This window comes from Heptranchias perlo, chromosome 1, assembly GCF_035084215.1.
Source record: "Heptranchias perlo isolate sHepPer1 chromosome 1, sHepPer1.hap1, whole genome shotgun sequence".
In the NCBI taxonomy this organism is placed as follows: Eukaryota; Metazoa; Chordata; class Chondrichthyes; order Hexanchiformes; family Hexanchidae; genus Heptranchias; species Heptranchias perlo.
Genome location: NC_090325.1, coordinates 107,386,101 through 107,406,911, shown reverse-complemented (window position 1 = coordinate 107,406,911; position 20,811 = coordinate 107,386,101). Strand labels below are relative to the sequence as shown.

The 20,811-nt window shown below is 43.6% G+C and overlaps 1 protein-coding gene across 1 annotated transcript in view; it reads right to left on the bottom strand.

Moving 5' to 3' along the window:
• Positions 1 to 768: 768 nt before the first annotated feature.
• Positions 769 to 20,811, bottom strand: part of LOC137304771 (protein FAM184B-like) — a 90,710-nt gene continuing 70,667 nt past the window's right edge. Inside the window, exons 12-17 of the mRNA XM_067973831.1 lie at positions 20,105 to 20,289; positions 18,709 to 18,855; positions 18,022 to 18,139; positions 9,447 to 9,551; positions 4,626 to 4,831; positions 769 to 1,029 (exon numbers count right to left, since the gene is read on the bottom strand). Coding sequence (XP_067829932.1) covers positions 942 to 1,029; positions 4,626 to 4,831; positions 9,447 to 9,551; positions 18,022 to 18,139; positions 18,709 to 18,855; positions 20,105 to 20,289 — 849 coding nt within the window. The 3' untranslated portion in view covers positions 769 to 941. The remainder of the gene's footprint in view (positions 1,030 to 4,625; positions 4,832 to 9,446; positions 9,552 to 18,021; positions 18,140 to 18,708; positions 18,856 to 20,104; positions 20,290 to 20,811) is intronic.

Genomic DNA, 20,811 nt, shown 5'->3' with positions numbered 1-20,811 from the left:
ATGGATTACATCAAATGGCAGAAAACAGCTGGTCAGTGGTAAAGCCTTGCGCTCACTCAATGGGAGTTAAGTTTCTTCATTCCGAGGCCCTTTAGCTAGTTAGACGACTGTACTCATAATTCTGATGTAGCCAGTGCTGAGTAAGTGAATAACTCTCAATCATCATATGGTTAACTGGGCTGTTTCAGTACGCTTTGCAATGTTAGGAACAAAGAAAGATAGGAACAGGAGTAGGCCATTTAGCCCCTCGAGCCTGTTCAGCTATTCAATGAGATCATGACCTAACTCCATAACTTCTGTAACTTTATCTCTTCAATTACTTTAAATTCGAGGTAGTCTGCCATTTAGTCATAACATACTTCTTGCAGATGGTAAGAAATAAGGCATTATATCTGTCATGCAAGATGATGCTTTTTAAAAAATTTGAGCTTGGTATTCATTAATCTGTCTTGTTTTAAGATATCAACTCAAAGTTACTGAAAGTACATGTTAAAACCATAAGTTTAACTAATTATTTTGTATAATAAACACCTCCCACAACTTTTTAAAATTAATAGCAAAAACAATATGCACGACAAAGTTTTTTTTGATGGACTGCATGCTAATGGTGCTAATGTTTGCACTACAGAGTTTTGAAACATGGGATTTTCCACACAATTGCCAGATGACAAATCCCCTGCCTCAGTCAGTGATCTAGGGGATGTACTGAGCAGAGGCAAGGAACTTCCTCAAATAGGGAAAGAGAGAAAGGGAGTCAATAATCCTCTCCAATTTCATGCAGTTTATTGTAGGTGGCTCAAAGCAACATTGGCATATCCATACGAGCATCTTGCCTCTACCATGTCAGATGGAATCTGGCACATGATGGTTGCAAGGAACATCAAAAAGGGAGATAATTTACAAAATGGAAATAAATACATAATTCCACATCTAGCTCATTCCTAGAATGAAAAATATTTTGTGAACCATTCCTGTCGCTGAGGACTTTTTCCTTTCATTTCTTGATTCTCAGCCCTCTCATTTGCAATGCTGTAATGTGAACAGAAAAAGTCCATTTGTATTATTTAAAGATTAGATCAGATGGTATATATTTAACAATCTATATATGTAATGGGATAACAGTGTATTACACTTTTGAGTACTTAATATCGTACAGGGCTTTTAAGGTACTTTTCTAAAATACCACTTTTATTTTCAGGTACATATTCTCTAAGAAAAATGGATGGAAGCACAGACCATTTCTTAACAGCATTCTCACTAAAATTGAAAAACAACCAGTTTAATTTCAAAACTAATTATATAGCAATAATCTTTTAGTGATTAATCACATTTAATCTGTGAAGTTGCCATCAGACATCAACTGAATGTCAGCAAAACCTTTGGTTGAAGAAAAAAAAAATTTGTGTAGCAACAAGTCCAACTGGATTTTACTGTAAGATCTAAAGTACTTCAGTTATTTTTAAAAAATGCATGGGATTGATTCAGATTCCTGTGGTTCAGATGACCATAAACCACTCAAACTTTGTTGAGATGACAATCTAAGCCTCTCCATATTTTCTTGTAATTGTTTCTATTATCTATCTAAAAATGTTGCAGCTTTTGTTCTTTGTCACACTTTGGCATCACACTTTTTTATTTGTTCTCTGGATGCGTGAGATGCTGGAAAAGCTGCATTTATTGCCCATCCTTAGTTGCCTTAAGGAGGTGGTGGTGGGGCCTTCTCCTTGAATCATTGCAGTCCTTGTGGTGCTAATGCTGCCATAATGGTGTTAGGTGGGGAATTCCAGGATGTTGATCCAACAACAATGAAGGAAAAGCAATATATGTCCCCAGTCAGGACGGTGCGTGACTTGGTGGGGATATTGGAGGTGATGCACAATGTTGCTGCTCTTGTACTTCTCTGCGATTAAGGTTTCAGGCTGGAAGGTTCTGTCAAAGTAACCTTGATAAGTTGTTTTTTTTTTATTCGTTCACGGGATGTGGGCGTCGCTGGCAAGGCTGGCATTTATTGCCCATCCCTAATTGCCCTTGAGAAGGTGGTGGTGAGCCGCCTTCTTGAACCGCTGCAGTCCGTGTGGTGACGGTTCTCCCACAATGCTGTTAGGAAGGGAGTTCCAGGATTTTGACCCAGCGACAATGAAGGAACGGCGATATATTTCCAAGTCGGGATGGTGTGTGACTTGGAGGGGAACGTGCAGGTGGTGTTGTTCCCATGCGCCTGCTGCCCTTGTCCTTCTAGGTGGTAGAGGTCGCGGGTTTGGGAGGTGCTGTCGAAGAAGCCTTGGCGAGTTGCTGCAGTGCATCCTGTGGATGGTGCACACTGCAGCCACAGTGCGCCGGTGGTGAAGGGAGTGAATGTTTAGGGTGGTGGATGGGGTGCCAATCAAGCGGGCTGCTTTATCTTGGATGGTGTTGTTGCAGTGCATCCTGAAGATTTACATATTGCAGTCAAAGTGCACTGGTTTACAGGGACACACTGCTCTGTCCTAGTTGGTGTTGAACTTCTTAAGTGTTCTTGTGATTGCATCCATCCACGGGATTAGTGAGTATTCCATCACACTCCTATCTTGAGTCTTGTAGGTGGCGGAAAGGCCAAGGAGATGAGCCACTCACCACAGAGTACCCAGTCTTGGTCCTTCTCTTGTAGCCAAGGTGTTGATATGGCTGAGCCAGTTCAGCTTATGGTCAATGGTGAACCCTCCCCACCGCCCCCAACCTCAAGATGTTGATGATGTGGTACTCAATGATGGTCATGGGGAGATGGCTGGACTTTCTCTTTTTTGAGGTGGCCATTATGCGGGATGAATGTTACCTGCCACCGGTCAGCCCAAGTCTGGATGTTATCCAGATGCTGTATTAGGTTGACATGGGCTGCTTCATTATTGGAGGAGTTGTGAATGGAACTGAACCATGTAAGTGTCAGCTAACAGTTCCACTCCTTATGACAGAGTGGTCATTGGTGAAGCAGTTGAAGGTGGTTGTGTAGAGGACAGTTCTCTAAGGAACTCCAGTGGTGATGTCCTGGGGCTGTGATAACTGGTCTCTGAGAACAACAACCATCTTCCTTTCCACTAGGTAGGATCCTACCCAGGGAAGGTTTTTGCCTTTGACCCTTATTAACCTCAATTTTGCTTGGGCTCCTTGGTGCCATACTTGATTGAATATGGCCTTGATTTCAAGGGCAGGTACACTCACCCTTGTCCGGCATTCAGCTATTGCGTCTATTTCTGGATCAAGGCTGTGATGAGGTCTGGAGCCAAGTGATTCTCAACGTTGGTGAACAGGTTATTGGTGAGTAAGTGCCGCTTGATAACACTGTTGATGACTCTTTCCATCATTTTACTGATAATTAGGAGGTGGCTGATCAGATGTAATTGGCTAGGCTAGATTAAACCTGTTTTTTGTGACTAGGATATACTGGGTAATTTTGCAGATGGTTGGGTAGATGCTAGTGTCATAGCTGTACTGGAACAGTTTGGCTAGAGGGGTGGCTAGTTCTGGAGCACAGGTCTTCAGCACTTCAGCCGTGATGTCGTCAGGTCCTGTGGCCTTTGCTATGCTCAGTGCACCGTCGCCTCTTAATGTCACGTGTAATGAACCTTCTTGGGTGGACGCTGGCATCTATGATGGAGGGGACCTCGGGCGGAGGCCAAGTAGGACTATCCACATGCCATTTTGCCTGAAGATACTTGCAAGTACTTCATTCAGTCTTATCTCTTTCACTCATGTGCTAGCCTCCAGCTTGATTGAGGTGGAGAGCAGCACGTAAATATAAGAGAGCACTTGATTGGCTGAAATTTTGTATTCATGAAACAGCAACAAATTATAGCTGAACATGCATGGAAGGTTCTGGTCAATACATAACAAGCAAGAAAGAAAACTCATCAGCTAATCAAAAAGGCTTCCAATCAAAAATTGTCAGTCAGCAAACAGCTACCAAGAGTAAAAAGGCAACAAATGAAATCACTAAAAATCCATTTAGCCACCATCTTGTTTTCTTCACAAAGCTGAGGAATTACTGCTGAAAATAAGAAATGCAACATAAAGACAAAAAAACCCAAGAAAATGACTAAACTTACCTTTTGCATTTTTGTGTTTGAAATGTCTCAAAGACATTTTCCATCATTGGACATTATTGCCTGACAAACCTCAGTCTTGGGTTCAAGAGAGTTCTGACAGCCATCAAGTTCAGCTGAAGAGAGCCAGCAAGCAAACATGCTACAGCTTCAAGCATGCAACTGTATTTATAACTGGCAGAAATTTTTGCATGATTAACGGTAAGACTCTGCCTGAGCACCGCCAACAATTTTTTTTAAACTTCCTTTCTATGGCTGCAATCAATGCTGCCCCTGCTCCCTTTTGTCCTTCTGGAAAATTTTATAGCTGGAAATAGTTTCGGCCAGGCTGAAACCAAGTTTTCGTCAAGGCTACAAAGTCGTATGCTTCCACTCTAACTAGTGTCTCTAGTTCCCATCACATTCAAATATAAACACCGCAACCATAACACTTGGCAAACTTTTCTACTGTATTTAATTCCAATAACCATATACACATTTAATGGAAACTACTAAAGGGATTTAAGATAAAAAAAAATATTTTCAATATAAACTACAGTGCATTATTACCTTGGGGCTGGTTTTGATGGCTGGACTTGTAAAGGTTGATGGAACAACCTTGGTGTGCTGCTGAGGCTTTGGTCCAGGCTTGGAGATTTAGTCATGGGAGGAAACTTATTGGTTGAATTTGATTCAGAGCTTAGGAAACTTTTTCCATATGAACTCAGGTTTGGAACACTGACCACTCGGACTGGTAAGTCTTCCGTTCTCTTCTTCTAAAGTAAAGGATTGTAAGAAAAAAATGGAACATATTAAATTATATTAGATACTGCTTGCAAGAAAAGTATTTTAATAGTCCAGGTTTTACTGAAAAAGTAAGTGTCTGAATGATGCACGCCGTTATTAATTTGCAAATCGGCCAGCAACTTGTGGCGAGGAAGAGCTACTCTGTACAGCGAATTGCCACAAGTTGCTGGCCGATTTGTGCCACTCCTCCGTTAGCTTTGCGAAAATGGCATCTCGTCTTTTATTCTCCCTGTGATTTTCATGAAGTTGCTGTATTTGCACATTAATTGCCCATTAAACTCACCACAAAGTTAAGTCTGGTAATTAGCAGCTTTTAACAATGTGATAATTGTTAATGACTGCCAATCAACCTCTGGCCCAGAAAGTGAACAATTAAAAGTGTGGCATCTCATTCTTTCAGGTTGTGAGTTGTTGGAGATTTTCCTTTCTGTCTCTTTTTTTCCTCTCTCTCTTAATCCAATCTTTCTTTCCCTCTCTATTTCTCTCTCACTATCTGATTTGACATTGAATTCGTTCACTCACATTCACCCACCTTCAGTCCTTCCTCTGTTTATTTCTCAATCCTTGAATCTCATTGGTTAAGGAGATACACAGTTTGTCCCGTCATTTACCAAGGCCCCAGATGCCCCATTACCTTGTTATCAGGTCGCACTTCCTGCAACTTTGTGAGCAAAGAATTTTAAAACCTAAAAGTGCATGAACAAGTCTAACAGCGCCTGCTCCAGCAAAATCTGGGCCAATGTGTTTGAAATCTGAATTACAACCTTAAAAGGTAAGGAAAATTTATGGTGCTATCACTGACAGGTACTTATCAACATAGTTCTTCCCTGGCCCTCAGTAATTTTACTTCATATACATTTGTACAGGGCTCCATTGTTAATCAAGTAGCCGGAGTAGAACGATGTGCTGCTGGGTATCTGCAGGGATGATCTTTTCACCATATCCACACCACGGATAGGATCTCTCTTTGCCTGGTTAGTGGAGACCAATTCTATTTAAATTCTACTGGGGTTGTTTCAAGTGTCCCTTAACTAGTGGCTGCATGATATTAGAACTACTACAGAACTAGTGATTTCACTGGAGGATCACATTTTCTCTCTGGTGGCCTGTGCAATTTTCCCTGCAATGTGAAGGAAAAGGCCAATGCACCTGAAAACTTGTGTTAACCACAGTTGCTGAAAACTGTACTGCATCTATCCAATTTTCCCTTAAATTTTTCCACTCTATCTTCCTCCACTACCACCCTGTGCAGTCCATTCCACGTACACATCACCTTCTCCAGTTGACCAAGATCTTCCACTTGGCCACTGTTTTGGCAGAAAAGTGGGGAATGGTAGAGAACTTCCGCCCAACCCACATGTAAACCACTGATCCAGCCCATTTTCTGGGGTCATTTTTTAAAAATACCGGTGGGCATACTCCCATCAGTGTGATGCCTGGGACAGGCACTTTGTATTGGGGAGCGGGAGGGGGAAGAAAACCTTGTACTGCTGCAGGATTTAAAGTTCTATAGCAGCTCCTCTAAGCTGCTACAGGCAATATCTCAAACATCACCCAGTCAGTTGTGTACAGGTGCATCAGGGAGGACACAGATGCCTTTGCTTGAGCAGCACCCATTATTAGTTTCCCAATGCATGCATGGTCGCAGTGTCAAGAGGGCATTTGGCTTTTTCCAGAATGGCAGGATTCCCAAGAGTGCAAGGAACTAGTGATAACATCAACATGGCCATATGGGTATGTTACATACATGGCATCTTATACATGAATAGAAAAGAATTTGTCTCTCATGTGTGACCATCATTGAATTATGCACATAAATTTGAATTTCCAGGAAGCTGCCACAAATCCACTCTATCACCTCGTTGCAGACTTTGCAGAGACCCATAGTGCAGGATGAATCCTGGAGGACAATCTGAATGCTCAAATCATGCTTTAGATGCCTGGATAGCTTTTCTGGGGCACTGTAATTCATTTCAGCACAATATCGAGGATTGTGGTCATGCTACATGCTACTGACTGAGGTTTCCTCTTGTAGATGTTAGAGGAGGAAGGAAACAGAAAGCAAAATGAGCATTTGGCTCATTAAAGACCCAAAAAATAATTAAATTAGGGGGCCTCAATATAATGTGACTGGATTGGACAAGTAATACTCCAGCTCCACTGTGCCCATTTGGAACAGGCGCCAACGTGGATGACCTATTATCAGAACTGAAGATGTTAAAGATGAACAGCTTTTATGCAAGAGCAAAATACTGCGGATGTTGGAAATCTGAAATATAAACAGAAAATGCTGGAAACACTCAGCGGGTCAGGCAGTATCTGTGGCAGTTCTGATGAAAGGCCATCAACCTGAAACGTTAACACTCTCTTCACAAATGCTGCCTGACCTATTGAGTGTTTCCAGCAATTTCAGCTTTTAAGCATGCGAAGAGGCGGGGGAAAAGAACAAAATGGAGAGGTCTGTGATAGGGTGGAGAGCAGGAATGATCAAATAATAAAAGGGATAGTGGTGCAAGGCAAAATGAGGTGATAATGAGCCAAGTATAGAAATAAAAGATGGGTCCAGAGGAGGAGGGAAACTTGTAAATGGTTACAGCAGAATAGCAGAGGAGGAGGGAAACATGGAAAATCAGGCAAAGAGAAGGCTCCCTTGGCTCAGGAATGTGGTGGAAGAAAGGCAGGTAGACCCTAGGGGAGTGAAGCACCCTGCTGGCCATTTGCCTGTAGAGGAGCCCCATCCCAAGAACCAACCTGCACCTCCTGGGCTTATATTCTCTGGAGTTTAGAAGAATGAGAGCTGATCTTATTGAAACATATAAAATTCTCCAGAGGGCTTGATGGGGTCGATGCTGAAAGGATGTTTCCCCTGATTGGAGAGTTTAGAACTAGGGGTCATAGTCTCAAGATAAGGGGTCGGCCATTTAGGACCGAGTTGAGGAAAAATCTTTTCACTCAGAGGGTTGTGAATCTTTGGAATTCTCTACCCCAGAGGGCTGTGGATGCTCAGTCGTTGAGTATATTCAAAACTGAGATCGATAGATTTCTGGACTCTAAGGAAATCAAGGATTATGGGGATAGGGCGGGAAAGTGGAGCTGAGGTTGAAGATCAACCATGATCTTACTGAATGGCGGAGCAGGCTCGAGGGGCCGTATGGCCTACTCCTGCTCCTATTTCTTATGTTCCTCCACTCCCTGTGGTTCTGTGCAGCTGTCCTCCATTACCAGCACCTGTTGTATGAGAGAAAATGGGAGTGGTGGTTAAGATCTAAAGTTGTTAAACTCAATGTTAAGACTGGAAGGTTGTAAAGGGCCGAGTAGAAAGATGAGGTACTGTTCCTCGAGCTTGTGTTGAGCTTAATTGGAACAGTGTAGGAGGCCAAGGTCAGAGTGGGAGTGGAATAGAGAATTAAAGTGGCAAGAAATGTACTAGATGTGTCTTTGAAGGGGAAGCATGCAGATGAGGTTGAGGGAAAGTTCATTTATTGGTAGCAGGTAGGAGGGCATGCAGTATAATGCTGTTCTGAAGCCGTGAATCACAGAAAAGGTCAGTGGTGAGTAGGCTGGCAACCAGGGCACTATGTAGGTACTGCCTTCTAACTTGCCTAGCCTTGTGAGGTGACTGAACTTCTTCCTGCATTGGACGGTACGGTAGCATAGTGGTTATGTTACTGGACTAGTAATCCATAATCCAGAGGCCTGGACTAATAATCCGGAGTCATGAGTTCAAATCCCACCACAGCAGCTGGGGAATTTAAATTAAATTAAATTAAATCTGGAATTAAAATACGAGTATCAGTAATGGTGGCCATGAAACTACCAGATTGTCGTAAAAACCCATCTGCTTCACTAATCTCCTTTAGGGAAGGAAACCTGCCATCCTTACCCGGTCTGGCCTATATGTGACTCCAGACCCACAGCAACGTGGTTGATTCTTAATTGCCCTCTGAAATGGCCTAACAAGCCACTCAGTTGTATAATCTCGCTCAGGAAGGCGGCTCACCACCACCTTCTCAAGGGCAATTAGAGATGGGCAATGAATGCTGGCCCTGCCAGCGATGCCCACATCCCATGAACGAATAAAAAAAAAAGTACAGCTGTCTAGGATGTCGAGGAAGTGGCACTAACCACCGTTACTACATCCCCCTGTTAATTGCAGCCACTGACCTTGGTGAATTGCAGCTGTGGATACCAAACAGACCACACCTCCTCTGCTTGATCTCCTGCAGCAGGACCTCCATCTCACTGAAATTAGTAGCACAGCATTCTGAAGGGGCCTTTGTTGACATAAAGCTGTTCTTCCTCTTCTTCAATATTACCTTCCTCTTTCATCTGCTGTAGGATTTTAAACCTGGAAAATGGGCCAGAGTACTGGCACCCGAATGGATGGGAGAGAAGTTCTGTTCCCCCCCGCCCCTCAACCCCACCCCCACACACACTTCTGGTGCAACAGTGGAGCAAAAGATCTCGCCTAGTATGCCATGATCATAGCTTACTTACAAATTTGTCACTCTTAACCTGTCATCCAATCTCATTGTTGGACATGGCATATCTTCTATATATTTTAATAGATGAAAACTATTTTACCTTCATGGTAGGTGTGAAGCTTCCAGGTTTAGGACTTCTGGCAAAAGATCTATTGATGTTACTTTCACTGTTTGCCATGGCGAGTTGCTGAAACCGTCTCTCATCCTATCAATTCAATACAATACAATAATGACTTTAATGAAATCAATGAATTTGCAAATAAAAAACTAATTTAAGCCAGAATAACTTTTTTACTTTATCAAATAAATGTTATAATGATAATAAATTTTAGTTTATGGTTGAAAAAGATCCAAACTTCAACCCAGGATTGCAGTGAGGCTTCTAAATGGTGATATAAAAAGACAGCACTTCAGTTTGTTCAGAGGGTAAAGGTGCTGGATGTGAGACAATACAACTGGCTAGCACAAATGGGGCATTTCAAAATTGGTGACGAGTGTTCAAAGGAAACATTATTTGACGGTGGATGCTCAGCTTATCAGGCACAGAGACCTGAGGCCTGCAATGTGCCCCATGCACCTAGCATGCCTCAATGCAGCCAGCCGGCACAAACAATGCTGGGAACCTGCGCACAAGGTTCATTAAAGTCCCTGAATAAAATGTAAATTAGGGGCCTACCCATAATGTGACTGGAGTGCCTCGGCACTGCTCCAGCTGCACAGCGTCCATTTGAAATCAGTGCTAAAGGTCAGATCCCAATTACAAAAATCTCCTACCCACTGGCCGCCTCACCGCCCTTCCCATCTCTGCCTCACTGCCTGGGCCCCCCTTCTCTTCCATGGCAGAAAATATTGTCAGTGCTCGTGCTCTGTGGGCAACCAGCAGCCTTTTAATCACTGCTGGCATCTGAAATTCCTCCCTCCCCCATTCCCCAACAGTGCTCCTGGCTATCATACGTGATGCACCTGGAAGACCAGATGAATGTTCAAATGAGCTGACCCTGCATTATGGAACGAGGCAGCTCATTTTTACACAGGCACATGGAACACTGGAACAGAACTGGTACTTGCAGCGCTGACGGGGGCTGCACTATCGGCCCCTATCAATAAGATATAACCAGCAGTCCGCAATGACGACAATCGTCGGCGGAGTGAAACTGACGACCAAAATAAATGTAGTTTGCTAACAGGGAAACTGATCAATCTCTCGCAGCATTGTGGCAGATTCAAGAGAGGCGGAAAAAGTCTGCTTAAGACACTGGTGCTCCTTTTACCATTTGAAGTCTCTAACACTGCGTTCTGTGGAAGCTGCCAAGCAGCAACTCAAAGGGGTAGATCTTGACTTTGTGCGATTTTTATTTCCATTGACTTCAAGTGGCTTGTGTGGAGCATAAACACCAGCATGGACCTGTTGGGCTGAATGGCCTGTTTCTGTGCTGTACATTCTATGTAAGTGTCAGATTTTTAAAAAACTTTTCTAACAATTTTTTGAAACCTTTTTGAAAGTTTTAAAATTGTAATTTTTTAAACATGTTTTCAGTAAAAATGTAAAGTGCAATCCTCTACAATTGAGAATTTTTGCGAATGGGCAATTTTATGAATGATCTTACATAGCTCAGCATAGTGGAGATCATAGGGAACCGGAGTATTGCAGGATCCCTGCTTACTCCTGTAGCACTCAGCTGGACATAGTAGTCATTTGTGATATTTGCTAAATTGTGCCACCTAGTACTTATGTTCCTAGGTGGCACACTATCAGGAGGCATCATATGAACCCAGGTATTCAATTTATTGGACAAACACAGATTGTGATATTGGTTCAATATTTTCTCACTTTCCTCTCCATGCCTCTTATTTTCACTCTTCTGAAGGTTCTGCTTCTGATTCCTCCTCCATCACCACCTGATTCTAATGTCCCTCATGCTTTCTCTCATACTTATGATGTCATATACATCCCCAACCTTCAGGCCTCTGACACCCTACATGTCTCCTGACATGCCTCAAATACTCAATCTCCTTAGCTCTCTGAAACATCAACTATACCCCCCCAAGACAGCATATCTGCCATTGAAACCCTCCCCCACATATTTGTCACCTCCAGACAGCACTATTCCAATGCTCCCCTGTCTGACCTTCAGTTCATCCAAAAGCCTGTCGCACCAAGTCTCCCTTATCGATCAGCCCCCATCCTCGCTGATCTACATTAGCTCTTGATCCTCCAAGGTCGCAAATTTAAAATTTTCATCCAAATATTTAAATCCCTTCACGGCCTCACACTTCTGATCTCTGGAATCTTCTCCAGCGTTACAAACGCCCCTTCCGCAAACTCTCTGTTCCTGTGATTTTAACGTCTTATGCATCTCCCCTCCCTTCTCACCACTGGTGGCCATGCCTTCAGGTATCTAAGTCACACTTTCTGGAATTCCCTCCTTAAATCTCTATCTCTCCACCTCCCTCTCCTCTTTTAGGATCCTCCTTAAAACTCATCATATTGACCAAGCTTTTGGTTGCTATATAATCTCTCCTTCTTTGGCTCTGCATCCATTTTAGCTCACACCCCTATGAAGCACTTTGGGATGTTTTTCTACGTTAATTGCATGATATAAATGCAAGTTGTTTTTGTTGTAATGACCAGTGCCTTATACCTTCCTTTATAGTTTAAATTACCTTTTGATTGTCTTTGTGACTTTGATACTGCTAATGTAATTTCTCTGATGTCCTTTGTGCTTCTGATGCCCTTAAGTTCTTCTGAACCTCTTATGCACCTAATACCTCCTAATTACTCCTTCTGCACTCCATGTGCTTCATACTGATTCTCCTGCCCTTGTGTGTCCATGTTCCCCTCTCACCTTATGAGCCTCTTCTTCCAACATTCACATGAAGGCAAACAAAGCAAAACTCTAGAATACATAACTAACCTTGCATTCACTATTCATCTTTCACCAGTTGCCTTGCATGGTATGACACTTCCATGGTCCTAATAAGTCAGAAGCCACAATTTCCATACAGCACTCAATTATATCCAACCTATAATCAGCAATAGATCACTCTACATCTGGCTCTGCTATACCTGATCTGGGAGTTTAATGGTGAGATTGGAGCCCAGAAATTTTGCTACTTCTTGAGGTAGAATTCTGGTGCAGCTCAGGCGGAGGCACTGGAGGTGGGGTGGAACCCAAATCTGCCACGTTTCCACCCCTTACTCACTGCCATGACAGACTGTAATGGGGGGAGGGGATGGGTGCTCCTTTTGCCTGCCCTCTACATCCCAACATCAGTTTTGGGGGGTGTCTGGGGACATTCCTGTAAAACTGCCAGATATAGTTTTGCTAGGCCTAGCTGTATCCACATCTGAAGAGAGAAGTACATAGTGTACAATAGCATAGTGGTTATGTTACTGGACTAGTAATCCAAATGCCTGGACTAATAATCTGGAGTCATGAGTTCAAATCCTGCCACGGCAGCTGGGGAATTTAAATTCAATTAAATAAAATCTGGAATTAAAATACTAGTATCAGTAATAGTGGCCATGAAACTACCGGATTGTCGTAAAAACCCATCTGGTTCACTAATGCCCTTTAGGGATGGAAACCTGCCGTCCTTACCCGGTCTGGCCGACATGTGACTCCAGACCCACAGTAATGTGGTTGATTCTTAGTTGTCCTTTGAAATGGCCCAGCAAGCCACTCAGTTGTACATTCTCGCTAAAAAGTCATAATAAAACTGGACGGACCACTAGGCACCGGACACGACAAAGGAAAACAAAAACCAGTCAATCCTGCAAAGTCCTCCTTCACTAACATCTGGGGACTTGTGCCAAAATTGGGAGAGCTGTCCCACAGACTAGTCAAGCAACAACCGGACATAGCCATACTCACAGAATCAAACCTTTCAGCCAACGTCCCAGACTCTTCCATCACCATCCCTGGGTATGTCCTGTCCCACGGGCTGGACAGACTGACCAGAAGTGGCGGTACAGTGATATACAGTCAGGAGGGCATGGCCCTGGGAGTTCTCAACATTGACTCTGGACCCCATGAAATCTCATGGCATCAGGTCAAACATGGGCAAGGAATCCTCCTGCTGATTACCAGCTACCACCCTCCCTTAGCTGATGAATCAGTCCTCCTCCATGTTGAACACCACTTGGAGGAAGCACTGAGGGTAGCAAGAGCACAGAATGTACTCTGGGAGGGGGACTTCAATGTCCATCACCATGAGTGGCTCGGTAGCACCACTGCTGGCCGAGTCCTGAAGGACACAGCTGTCAGACAAGTCTGCGGCAGGTGGTGAGCGAACCAACACGAGGGGAAAAACTTACTTGACCTCATCCTCACCAATCTACCTGTCACAAATGCATCTGTCCACAACAGTATTGGTAGGAGTGACCACCGCACAGTCCTCGTGGAGAAGAAGTCCCGTCTTCGCGCTGAGGACACCATCCAACGTGTAGTGTGGCACTACCACCGTGCTAAATGGGATAGATTCAGAACAGATCTGGCAGCTCAAAACTGGGTATCCATGAGAGGCTGCGGGCCATCAGCAGCAGCAGAATTGTATTCCAGCACAATCTGTAACCTCATGGCCTGGCATATTCCTCACTCTACCATTACCAACAAGCCAGGGGATCAACCTGGTTCAATTAGGAGTGTAGAAGAGCAGCACCAGGTGTACCTAAAAATGAGGAGCCAACCTGGTGAAGCTACAACACAGGACTACATGCATGTTAAACAGCGGAAGCAACATACTATAGACAGAGCTAAGCGATTCCACAACTAACAGATCAGATCAAATCTCTGCAGTACTGCCACATCCAGTCGTGAATGGTGGTGGACAATTAAACAACTAACGGGAGGAGGAGGCTCTGTAAACATCCCCATCCTCAACGATGGCGGAGTCCAGCAGGTGAGTGCAAAAGACTAGGCTGAAGCGTTTGCAACCATCTTCAGCCAGAAGTGCCGAGTGGATGATCCATCTCAGCCTCCTCCCGATATCCCCACCATCACAGCAGCCAGTCTTCAGCCAATTCGATTCACTCCACGTGACTAAATCCCCAGGACCAGATGGTTTCCATCCCAGGGTTTTAAACGAAGTAGGTGAGCACATTGCAGATGCCCTAACTATAATCTTTCAAAGTTCTCTACATTCAGGAACTGTCCCTCGAGATTGGAAAATTGCACATGTCACTCCGCTTTTTAAGAAAGGAGAGAGAGGGAAACCGGGGAATTATAGACCAGTTGGCCTAACATCTGTTGTGGGGAAAATGCTGGAGTCTATAGTTAAGGATAGGGTGACTGAACACCTCGAGAATTTTCAGTTAATCAGAGAGAGCCAGCATGGATTTGTGAAAGGTAGGTTGTGCCTGACAAACCTGATTGAATTTTTTGAAGAGGTGACTAAAGTAGTGGACAGGGGAATGTCAATGGATGTTATTTATATGGACTTCCAGAAGGCATTTGATAAGGTCCCACAAAAGAGACTGTTAGCTAAGATAGAAGCCCATGGAATCGAGGGAAAAGTACGGACTTGGTTAGGAAGTTGGCTGAGCGAAAGGTGACAGAGAGTAGGGATAATGGGAAGGTACTCACATTGGCAGGATGTGACTAGTGGAATCCCGCAGGGATCTGTCTTGGGGCCTCAATTATTCACAATATTTATTAACGACTTAGATGAAGGCATAGAAAGTCTCATATCTAAGTTTGCCGATGACACAAAGATTGGAGGCTACCTCCTTCCTCAGGTGAACGATGTGGAAATGAAATCCTCGAAATGAAATCGCATTTATAATTCACAGAACAATGCTTGGTGATTACAGACAGTTTTTTCAACTGCCCGTTGCCAAGGCAATCAGTGTGCAGACAGACAGGTGTTACCTGCAAGGTCTCAGAATATACAAATCACCAAAAAAAACAACAAACAAAAAAAAACAGAGATAGAGAGGTAGAAACATAGAAAAGACAGCAACTGACCCGTTATATTAAAAACAGATAACATTTGTTCGCTGGTGGGGTAACGTGTAGCGTGACATGAACCCAAGATCCCGGTTGAGGCCGTCCTCATGGGTGCGGAACTTGGCTATCAATTTCTGCTCAACGATTTTGCGTTGTCGTGTGTCTCGAAGGCCGCCTTGGAGTACGCTTACCCGAAGGTCGGTGGATGAATGTCCATGACTGCTGAAGTGTTCCCCGACTGGGAGGGAACCCTCCTGTTTGGCGATTGTTGCGCGGTGTCCGTTCATCCGTTGTCGCAGCGTCTGCATGGTCTCGCCAATGTACCATGCTCTGGGGCATCCTTTCCTGCCCCAGAGCATGGGGATGTTCGCTGATGATTGCACAGTGTTCAGTTCCATTCTCAACCCCTCAAATAATGAAGCAGTCCGAGCCTGCATGCAGCAAGAGCTGGGCAACATCCAGGGTTGGGCTGATAAGTGGCAAGTAACATTTGCGCCAGACAAGTGCCAGGCAATGACCATCTCCAACAAGGGAGAGTCTAACCACCTCCCCTTGACATTCAACGGCATTATCATCGCCGAATCCCCCACCATCAACATCCTGGGGGTCACCATTGACCAGAAACTTAACTGGACCAACCACATAAATACTGTGGCTACAAGAGCAGGTCAGAGGCTGGGTATTCTGTGGCGAGTGACTCACCTCCTGACTCCCCAAAACCTTTCCACCATCTACAAGGCACAAGTCAGGAGTGTGATGGAATACTCTCCACTTGCTTGGATGAGTGCAGCTCCAACAACACTCAAGAAGCTTGACACCATCCAGGACAAAGCAGCCCACTGGATTGGCACCCCATCCACCACCCTAAACATTCACTCCCTTTACCATCGGCGCACTGTGGTTGCAGCGTGTACCATCCACAGGATATACTGCAGCAACTCGCCAAGGCTTCTTCGACAGCACCTCCCAAACCCGCGACCTCTACCACCTAGAAGGACAAGAGCAGCAGGCACATGGGAACACCACCACCTGCACGTTCCCCTCCAAGTCACACACCATCCCGACTTGGAAATATATCGCTGTTCCTTCATCGTCGCTGGGTCAAAATCCTGGAACTCCCTTCCCAAAAGCACTGTGGGAGAACCTTCACCACACAGACTGCAGTGATTCAAGAAGGCGGCTCATAAGTAGCTTCTCAAGGTCAATTAGGGATGGGCAATAAATGCCGGCCTCGCCAGCGACGCCCACATCCCATGAACGAATAAAAGAAAGAGAATAGGTGCGGTCCTGGACTGAAAGTGGGCCCCAAAGTGATAATGCCTCATTGCAATCAATTCCAGAGGGATCATCTGCCATTGTATTGTGGGCCCATCAGCATGGGAGCAACAGGGAAGTAAAAACTCATGGCTTGAACCTTTGGCCTGACTGACCTGCTGCATTCATCACCTCCCGCCCCCCTTTCAGCGTGGCAAGGTGCTGCTATGATTTTCCGATGGTCATGATGGGTGGGCGATCTGTTGTGTTGCTGCAGGCACGGACACCTGCCCCCAATATGTTAATGACCCGTCCCTGGGGTTTGAATGTTCCATGTCACTGCACTTCTGGCGACAAAATGCCGCCGTAGGAATCTCTCTGCTGGAGTTTTTACCCCAAATGGAAATGCATCCTATTCCCCAGCATTGATATCCCACACCTTGACGAACACAAAACAGGAGCATTTCAAATTAATTTACAAACGACTGTCAACAAAAGTCAGGAAACAGCAACGTTAAATCACAAAATATGAGGGGCACCAAAATCTGTATTTATAGTCACATGTATCCCAATAAAACCCTGGCGGTTGATAATGTGCTTAGAAGTATTAAGCATCATGGGAAGAAGAGGAGCTGCTGTAATGGTTGAGACTTGTCTCACCAATCTGCATGAGAGGTTTGTATGTATTCCAATACCTCGGAGGTAAACCTGCAACTCTCATTTTGTTTTATGGATTGAAACTTCATGATGGCCAGTTTGCAAAATCACAGAGACACCTAAAGCCTGACAGAAATTTACGATTCCTTTTTATCCACTGTCACATCCAAGCAAGAACGAAAACTGAGACTGCCAGAATCCAGTTAATTGCACAGCCTCAAACATTTGTCCTCAACAGAAATAAATGTTCTTTTGAAGCGAGTAGCATTTTGGTGACAAAGGTTTCCTACTGAAGTGTGACAGCTGTCATTGAGGAAGATAATCATTTTTTTTTCCTGAACTGCATTTGAACCTATTCCTCCCCCCGGTAAAAGTTTGTCGTCGAGGTTAGCTGCTCGGGCTGCTCATCAGGCATGACATTAAAAAAATTCCTTTGTTTTTCAAGTTTTGAACATGGGATTAAAGTAACCTTCTGTTGGAAATATCATGACTGCTGCCTCATGGAATTTACATACGTGTCTTTTTTTTCCTACTCTAATATGTAGTGAAATGGGACATTTTAATACGCTCATTACTACAAAGCTTGTGATATGCTTGAAAACAAATCTGATTTTAATTCCTTAACATGATAGTGATTGTTAGAACTGTAACATTTATACTAGATTTATAAATAAATTATGTACTTTAATTAAGAAATTAATTAAATTGGTTGAATTAGTTAAATTGGTTGAGAACTGATTTTTTTTCCAAAGGACACCAGGTTTGTATCTTGATTTGTTGATTTCTATCTAGAATCTTCAAATAGCACATGCTTACCAGGAGTCTTTTAATAACCTGGTCACGTTCTGATAGCTTATCTTGAAGTTTGCTAATGTGGTGCAAATCTTCTGGTTTGGATTCGTGCTTCCTTGGTTTTTCTTCCATCTCTTTCAATCTGCAAATGATTACAGGTTTTTGGAGACTTTGTTATGAGTCACTTATCAACAAATTGGAATAATAAATTATATTGCAACTTGACAATATAATAACCCTCAAAGAGAGTTAACACTTGAGACAAGAAATAAATAATGGTGTGCAGCTTATTCTACCCCATGGTGGTTGAAAACATATTGCAAGCGTGTCTCTTGTACACAACATAACAAGAACAGGATGTCAAGTCTGCATACTGTGAGGTATCATTAACAGTACAAGGCAAAGTGAAACAAATGTAAGATCAAGACATGTATTGAAAAAAGTCAAAGAAGTTGGCTCCAATTGTGATGCCATCACATTAATAAGATCCAGGCAAACTCTGATTTGTTTTGCATAATTTTATCTATGTGACCAGGGGAGATTGAATTCCTGAAGGAGTTGTCCCACTCGTCCACCATAAGTTGGTCAGAAGAGCCGTGGAAATCCTGGTGGGACTGGGTTTCGACTCAAATTCTGGCAGGAATTTAAAACAAGCACTGATTTTTTTCATTCTATGTAAATTAGTATTTTAGCAGGGAATATAACACTTACTCGGTTTCCAAGGAAACTATCTTTGCTTGGAGACGGGTTTGGGCGCTGCTGAAATCAGACACGATGCCTTGGATTTCTTTCAGGTGATTTTGTTTCAGGTAGTTGATTTCCTTTTCATGTTTAACCTTAAGCTCTTCTCCCAGTGACCTTTGATATTGTTGAAAGGAAATGAGACAATATTGTGGCAACATGAAGCAAGAAAGACATAGTTCTTTTCAGGAGATGATCACTTGTCACGTGATCATTCTTACATAGAACAATCAACAATTTTATTGCAACTTCAACGAAGAGAAAAACAGTTCTTGGTATTCTCTGACAAAAAACTGATTTCGATAGGAATCAGTAAGTGACTTGCAGATTTTTTTCTCCTCCCTATCCAGAGTATAAAGCATAATTGCCCATACTGCTGCCCTGGTTGAGATTATAAGAATAGCTAAATGATCCATCAAAGCTCATCTATTACTTTGGGAAATATATTTGTCTTGGGCAATAGTGTAAAACGGGCGGCATCGCAGCGGCCTCCCGTTATACTCCCTCCGTTATACTCCCTGCCTGATATACACCCCCCCCCTGTTATACTCCCCCTGTTATACACCCCCCCCACGTTATATTCCCCGCCTGTTATACTCCCTCCGTTATACTCCCTGCCCGATATACACCCCCCCCCGTTATACTCCCTGCCTGATATACACCCCACCCCCCCCCCCCCGTTATACTCCCTGCCTGATATACACCCCCCCCCCATTATATTCCCCGCCCGTTATACTCCCTGCCCGATATACACTCCCCCCGTTATATTCCCCACCCGTTATACTCCCCGTTATATTCCCCCCATTATATACCCCCGATACTGACATCAATGGAAATAAATATTGGGCAAATAACAGGCGGCTGATGAGAGACTGCCCGCTTTACATTATCGCCCCAAACAGATTTCTACCCCTTTAACTCTCCTCATTTGGCAACTAAATACATCTTGAATATCCCGAACGATTTTTGGCGTGAAATTCAACCCTTTGAATTTTGGCAGAGGGGCTAAGGTGGGCAACATCATGGAGGTGGAAGTAGGCGTTTTTTTGTGATGAAGAAGATCTGGGGTTGGGTAAAATAGGACACTGAGGTACCAAACAGTATGGTTCAACCTGAAACAGTGTCTGGGGAAGGGGATAGAATCGGTGGCTAGAGTATGGACCAAAAGATGATAGCTTTGTTCCTTCAATTGCTACGTCCAGATCAATTATGTGTGTGATAAATAAGAGTGGCCTCAGTAAAGACCTCTGAGGAACATTGCCTATCAAATCTGAGCAATTCCCCTTTATCCCTTACCCTTTGCTTTTTCTAATAAAACAATCTTTTTATTCAGTTAATGGATTTGTTTGGTTAAAGAGCTACCAACTTTTGATGCTGCTCCTCTTTACTTCTGTGCTGGATGGCTTCCTGATTCTTTGACTCCAGCTCTTTGTTGAGCAGTGACATAGCATCCTGAAGAAGTGTCTTCTCTTTCTGCAGCTCAGAGGCCTCACCCTGGGACTTTGATAGATCCTCTTTGAGTGCTTTTAGCTGATTCTGGTAATTATCCTCCTTTGAGAAAACGATTTACAATTTTATCAATTCGCACATTTATGTAGCTGTTACACCTGCTTGTTAATACAAGTTACAACTTCAATAGCCATCATGGTTGATGGGTTTCTTTTAATGCCAGTCAGTTTATAACACTGCACTGTTCCTTCCACCATGCATGCACACACATTAACAAGCACAGGCCATAATACCATGCAGGACACCTACAAGTGCAAGTGTGTTCATGGTGATGTTCAAAGGAAGCTGGAGTGTCCAGGGTTTGTGCCAATATTATTGGACCTACAGCAGTAATACCTACTTACTGATGCTTTGTCATCACTCACACTGCTAGTTAAGTATCTTTTACTGTCTTGCTAATTTTCTCCCCTTTCTTCCTGAGTCCTCCTGAAGATGTTGGCTCTATGTTGGGATATAGTATAACACCCAAGTGGCCATGATTTGCCAGTGAGCTAGGGGGTGATTTTAAACCCCAAGAATGGGTGGGTTGGGGTCGGGTGGGAGTTGAAAATAGTTGTTTTTTTT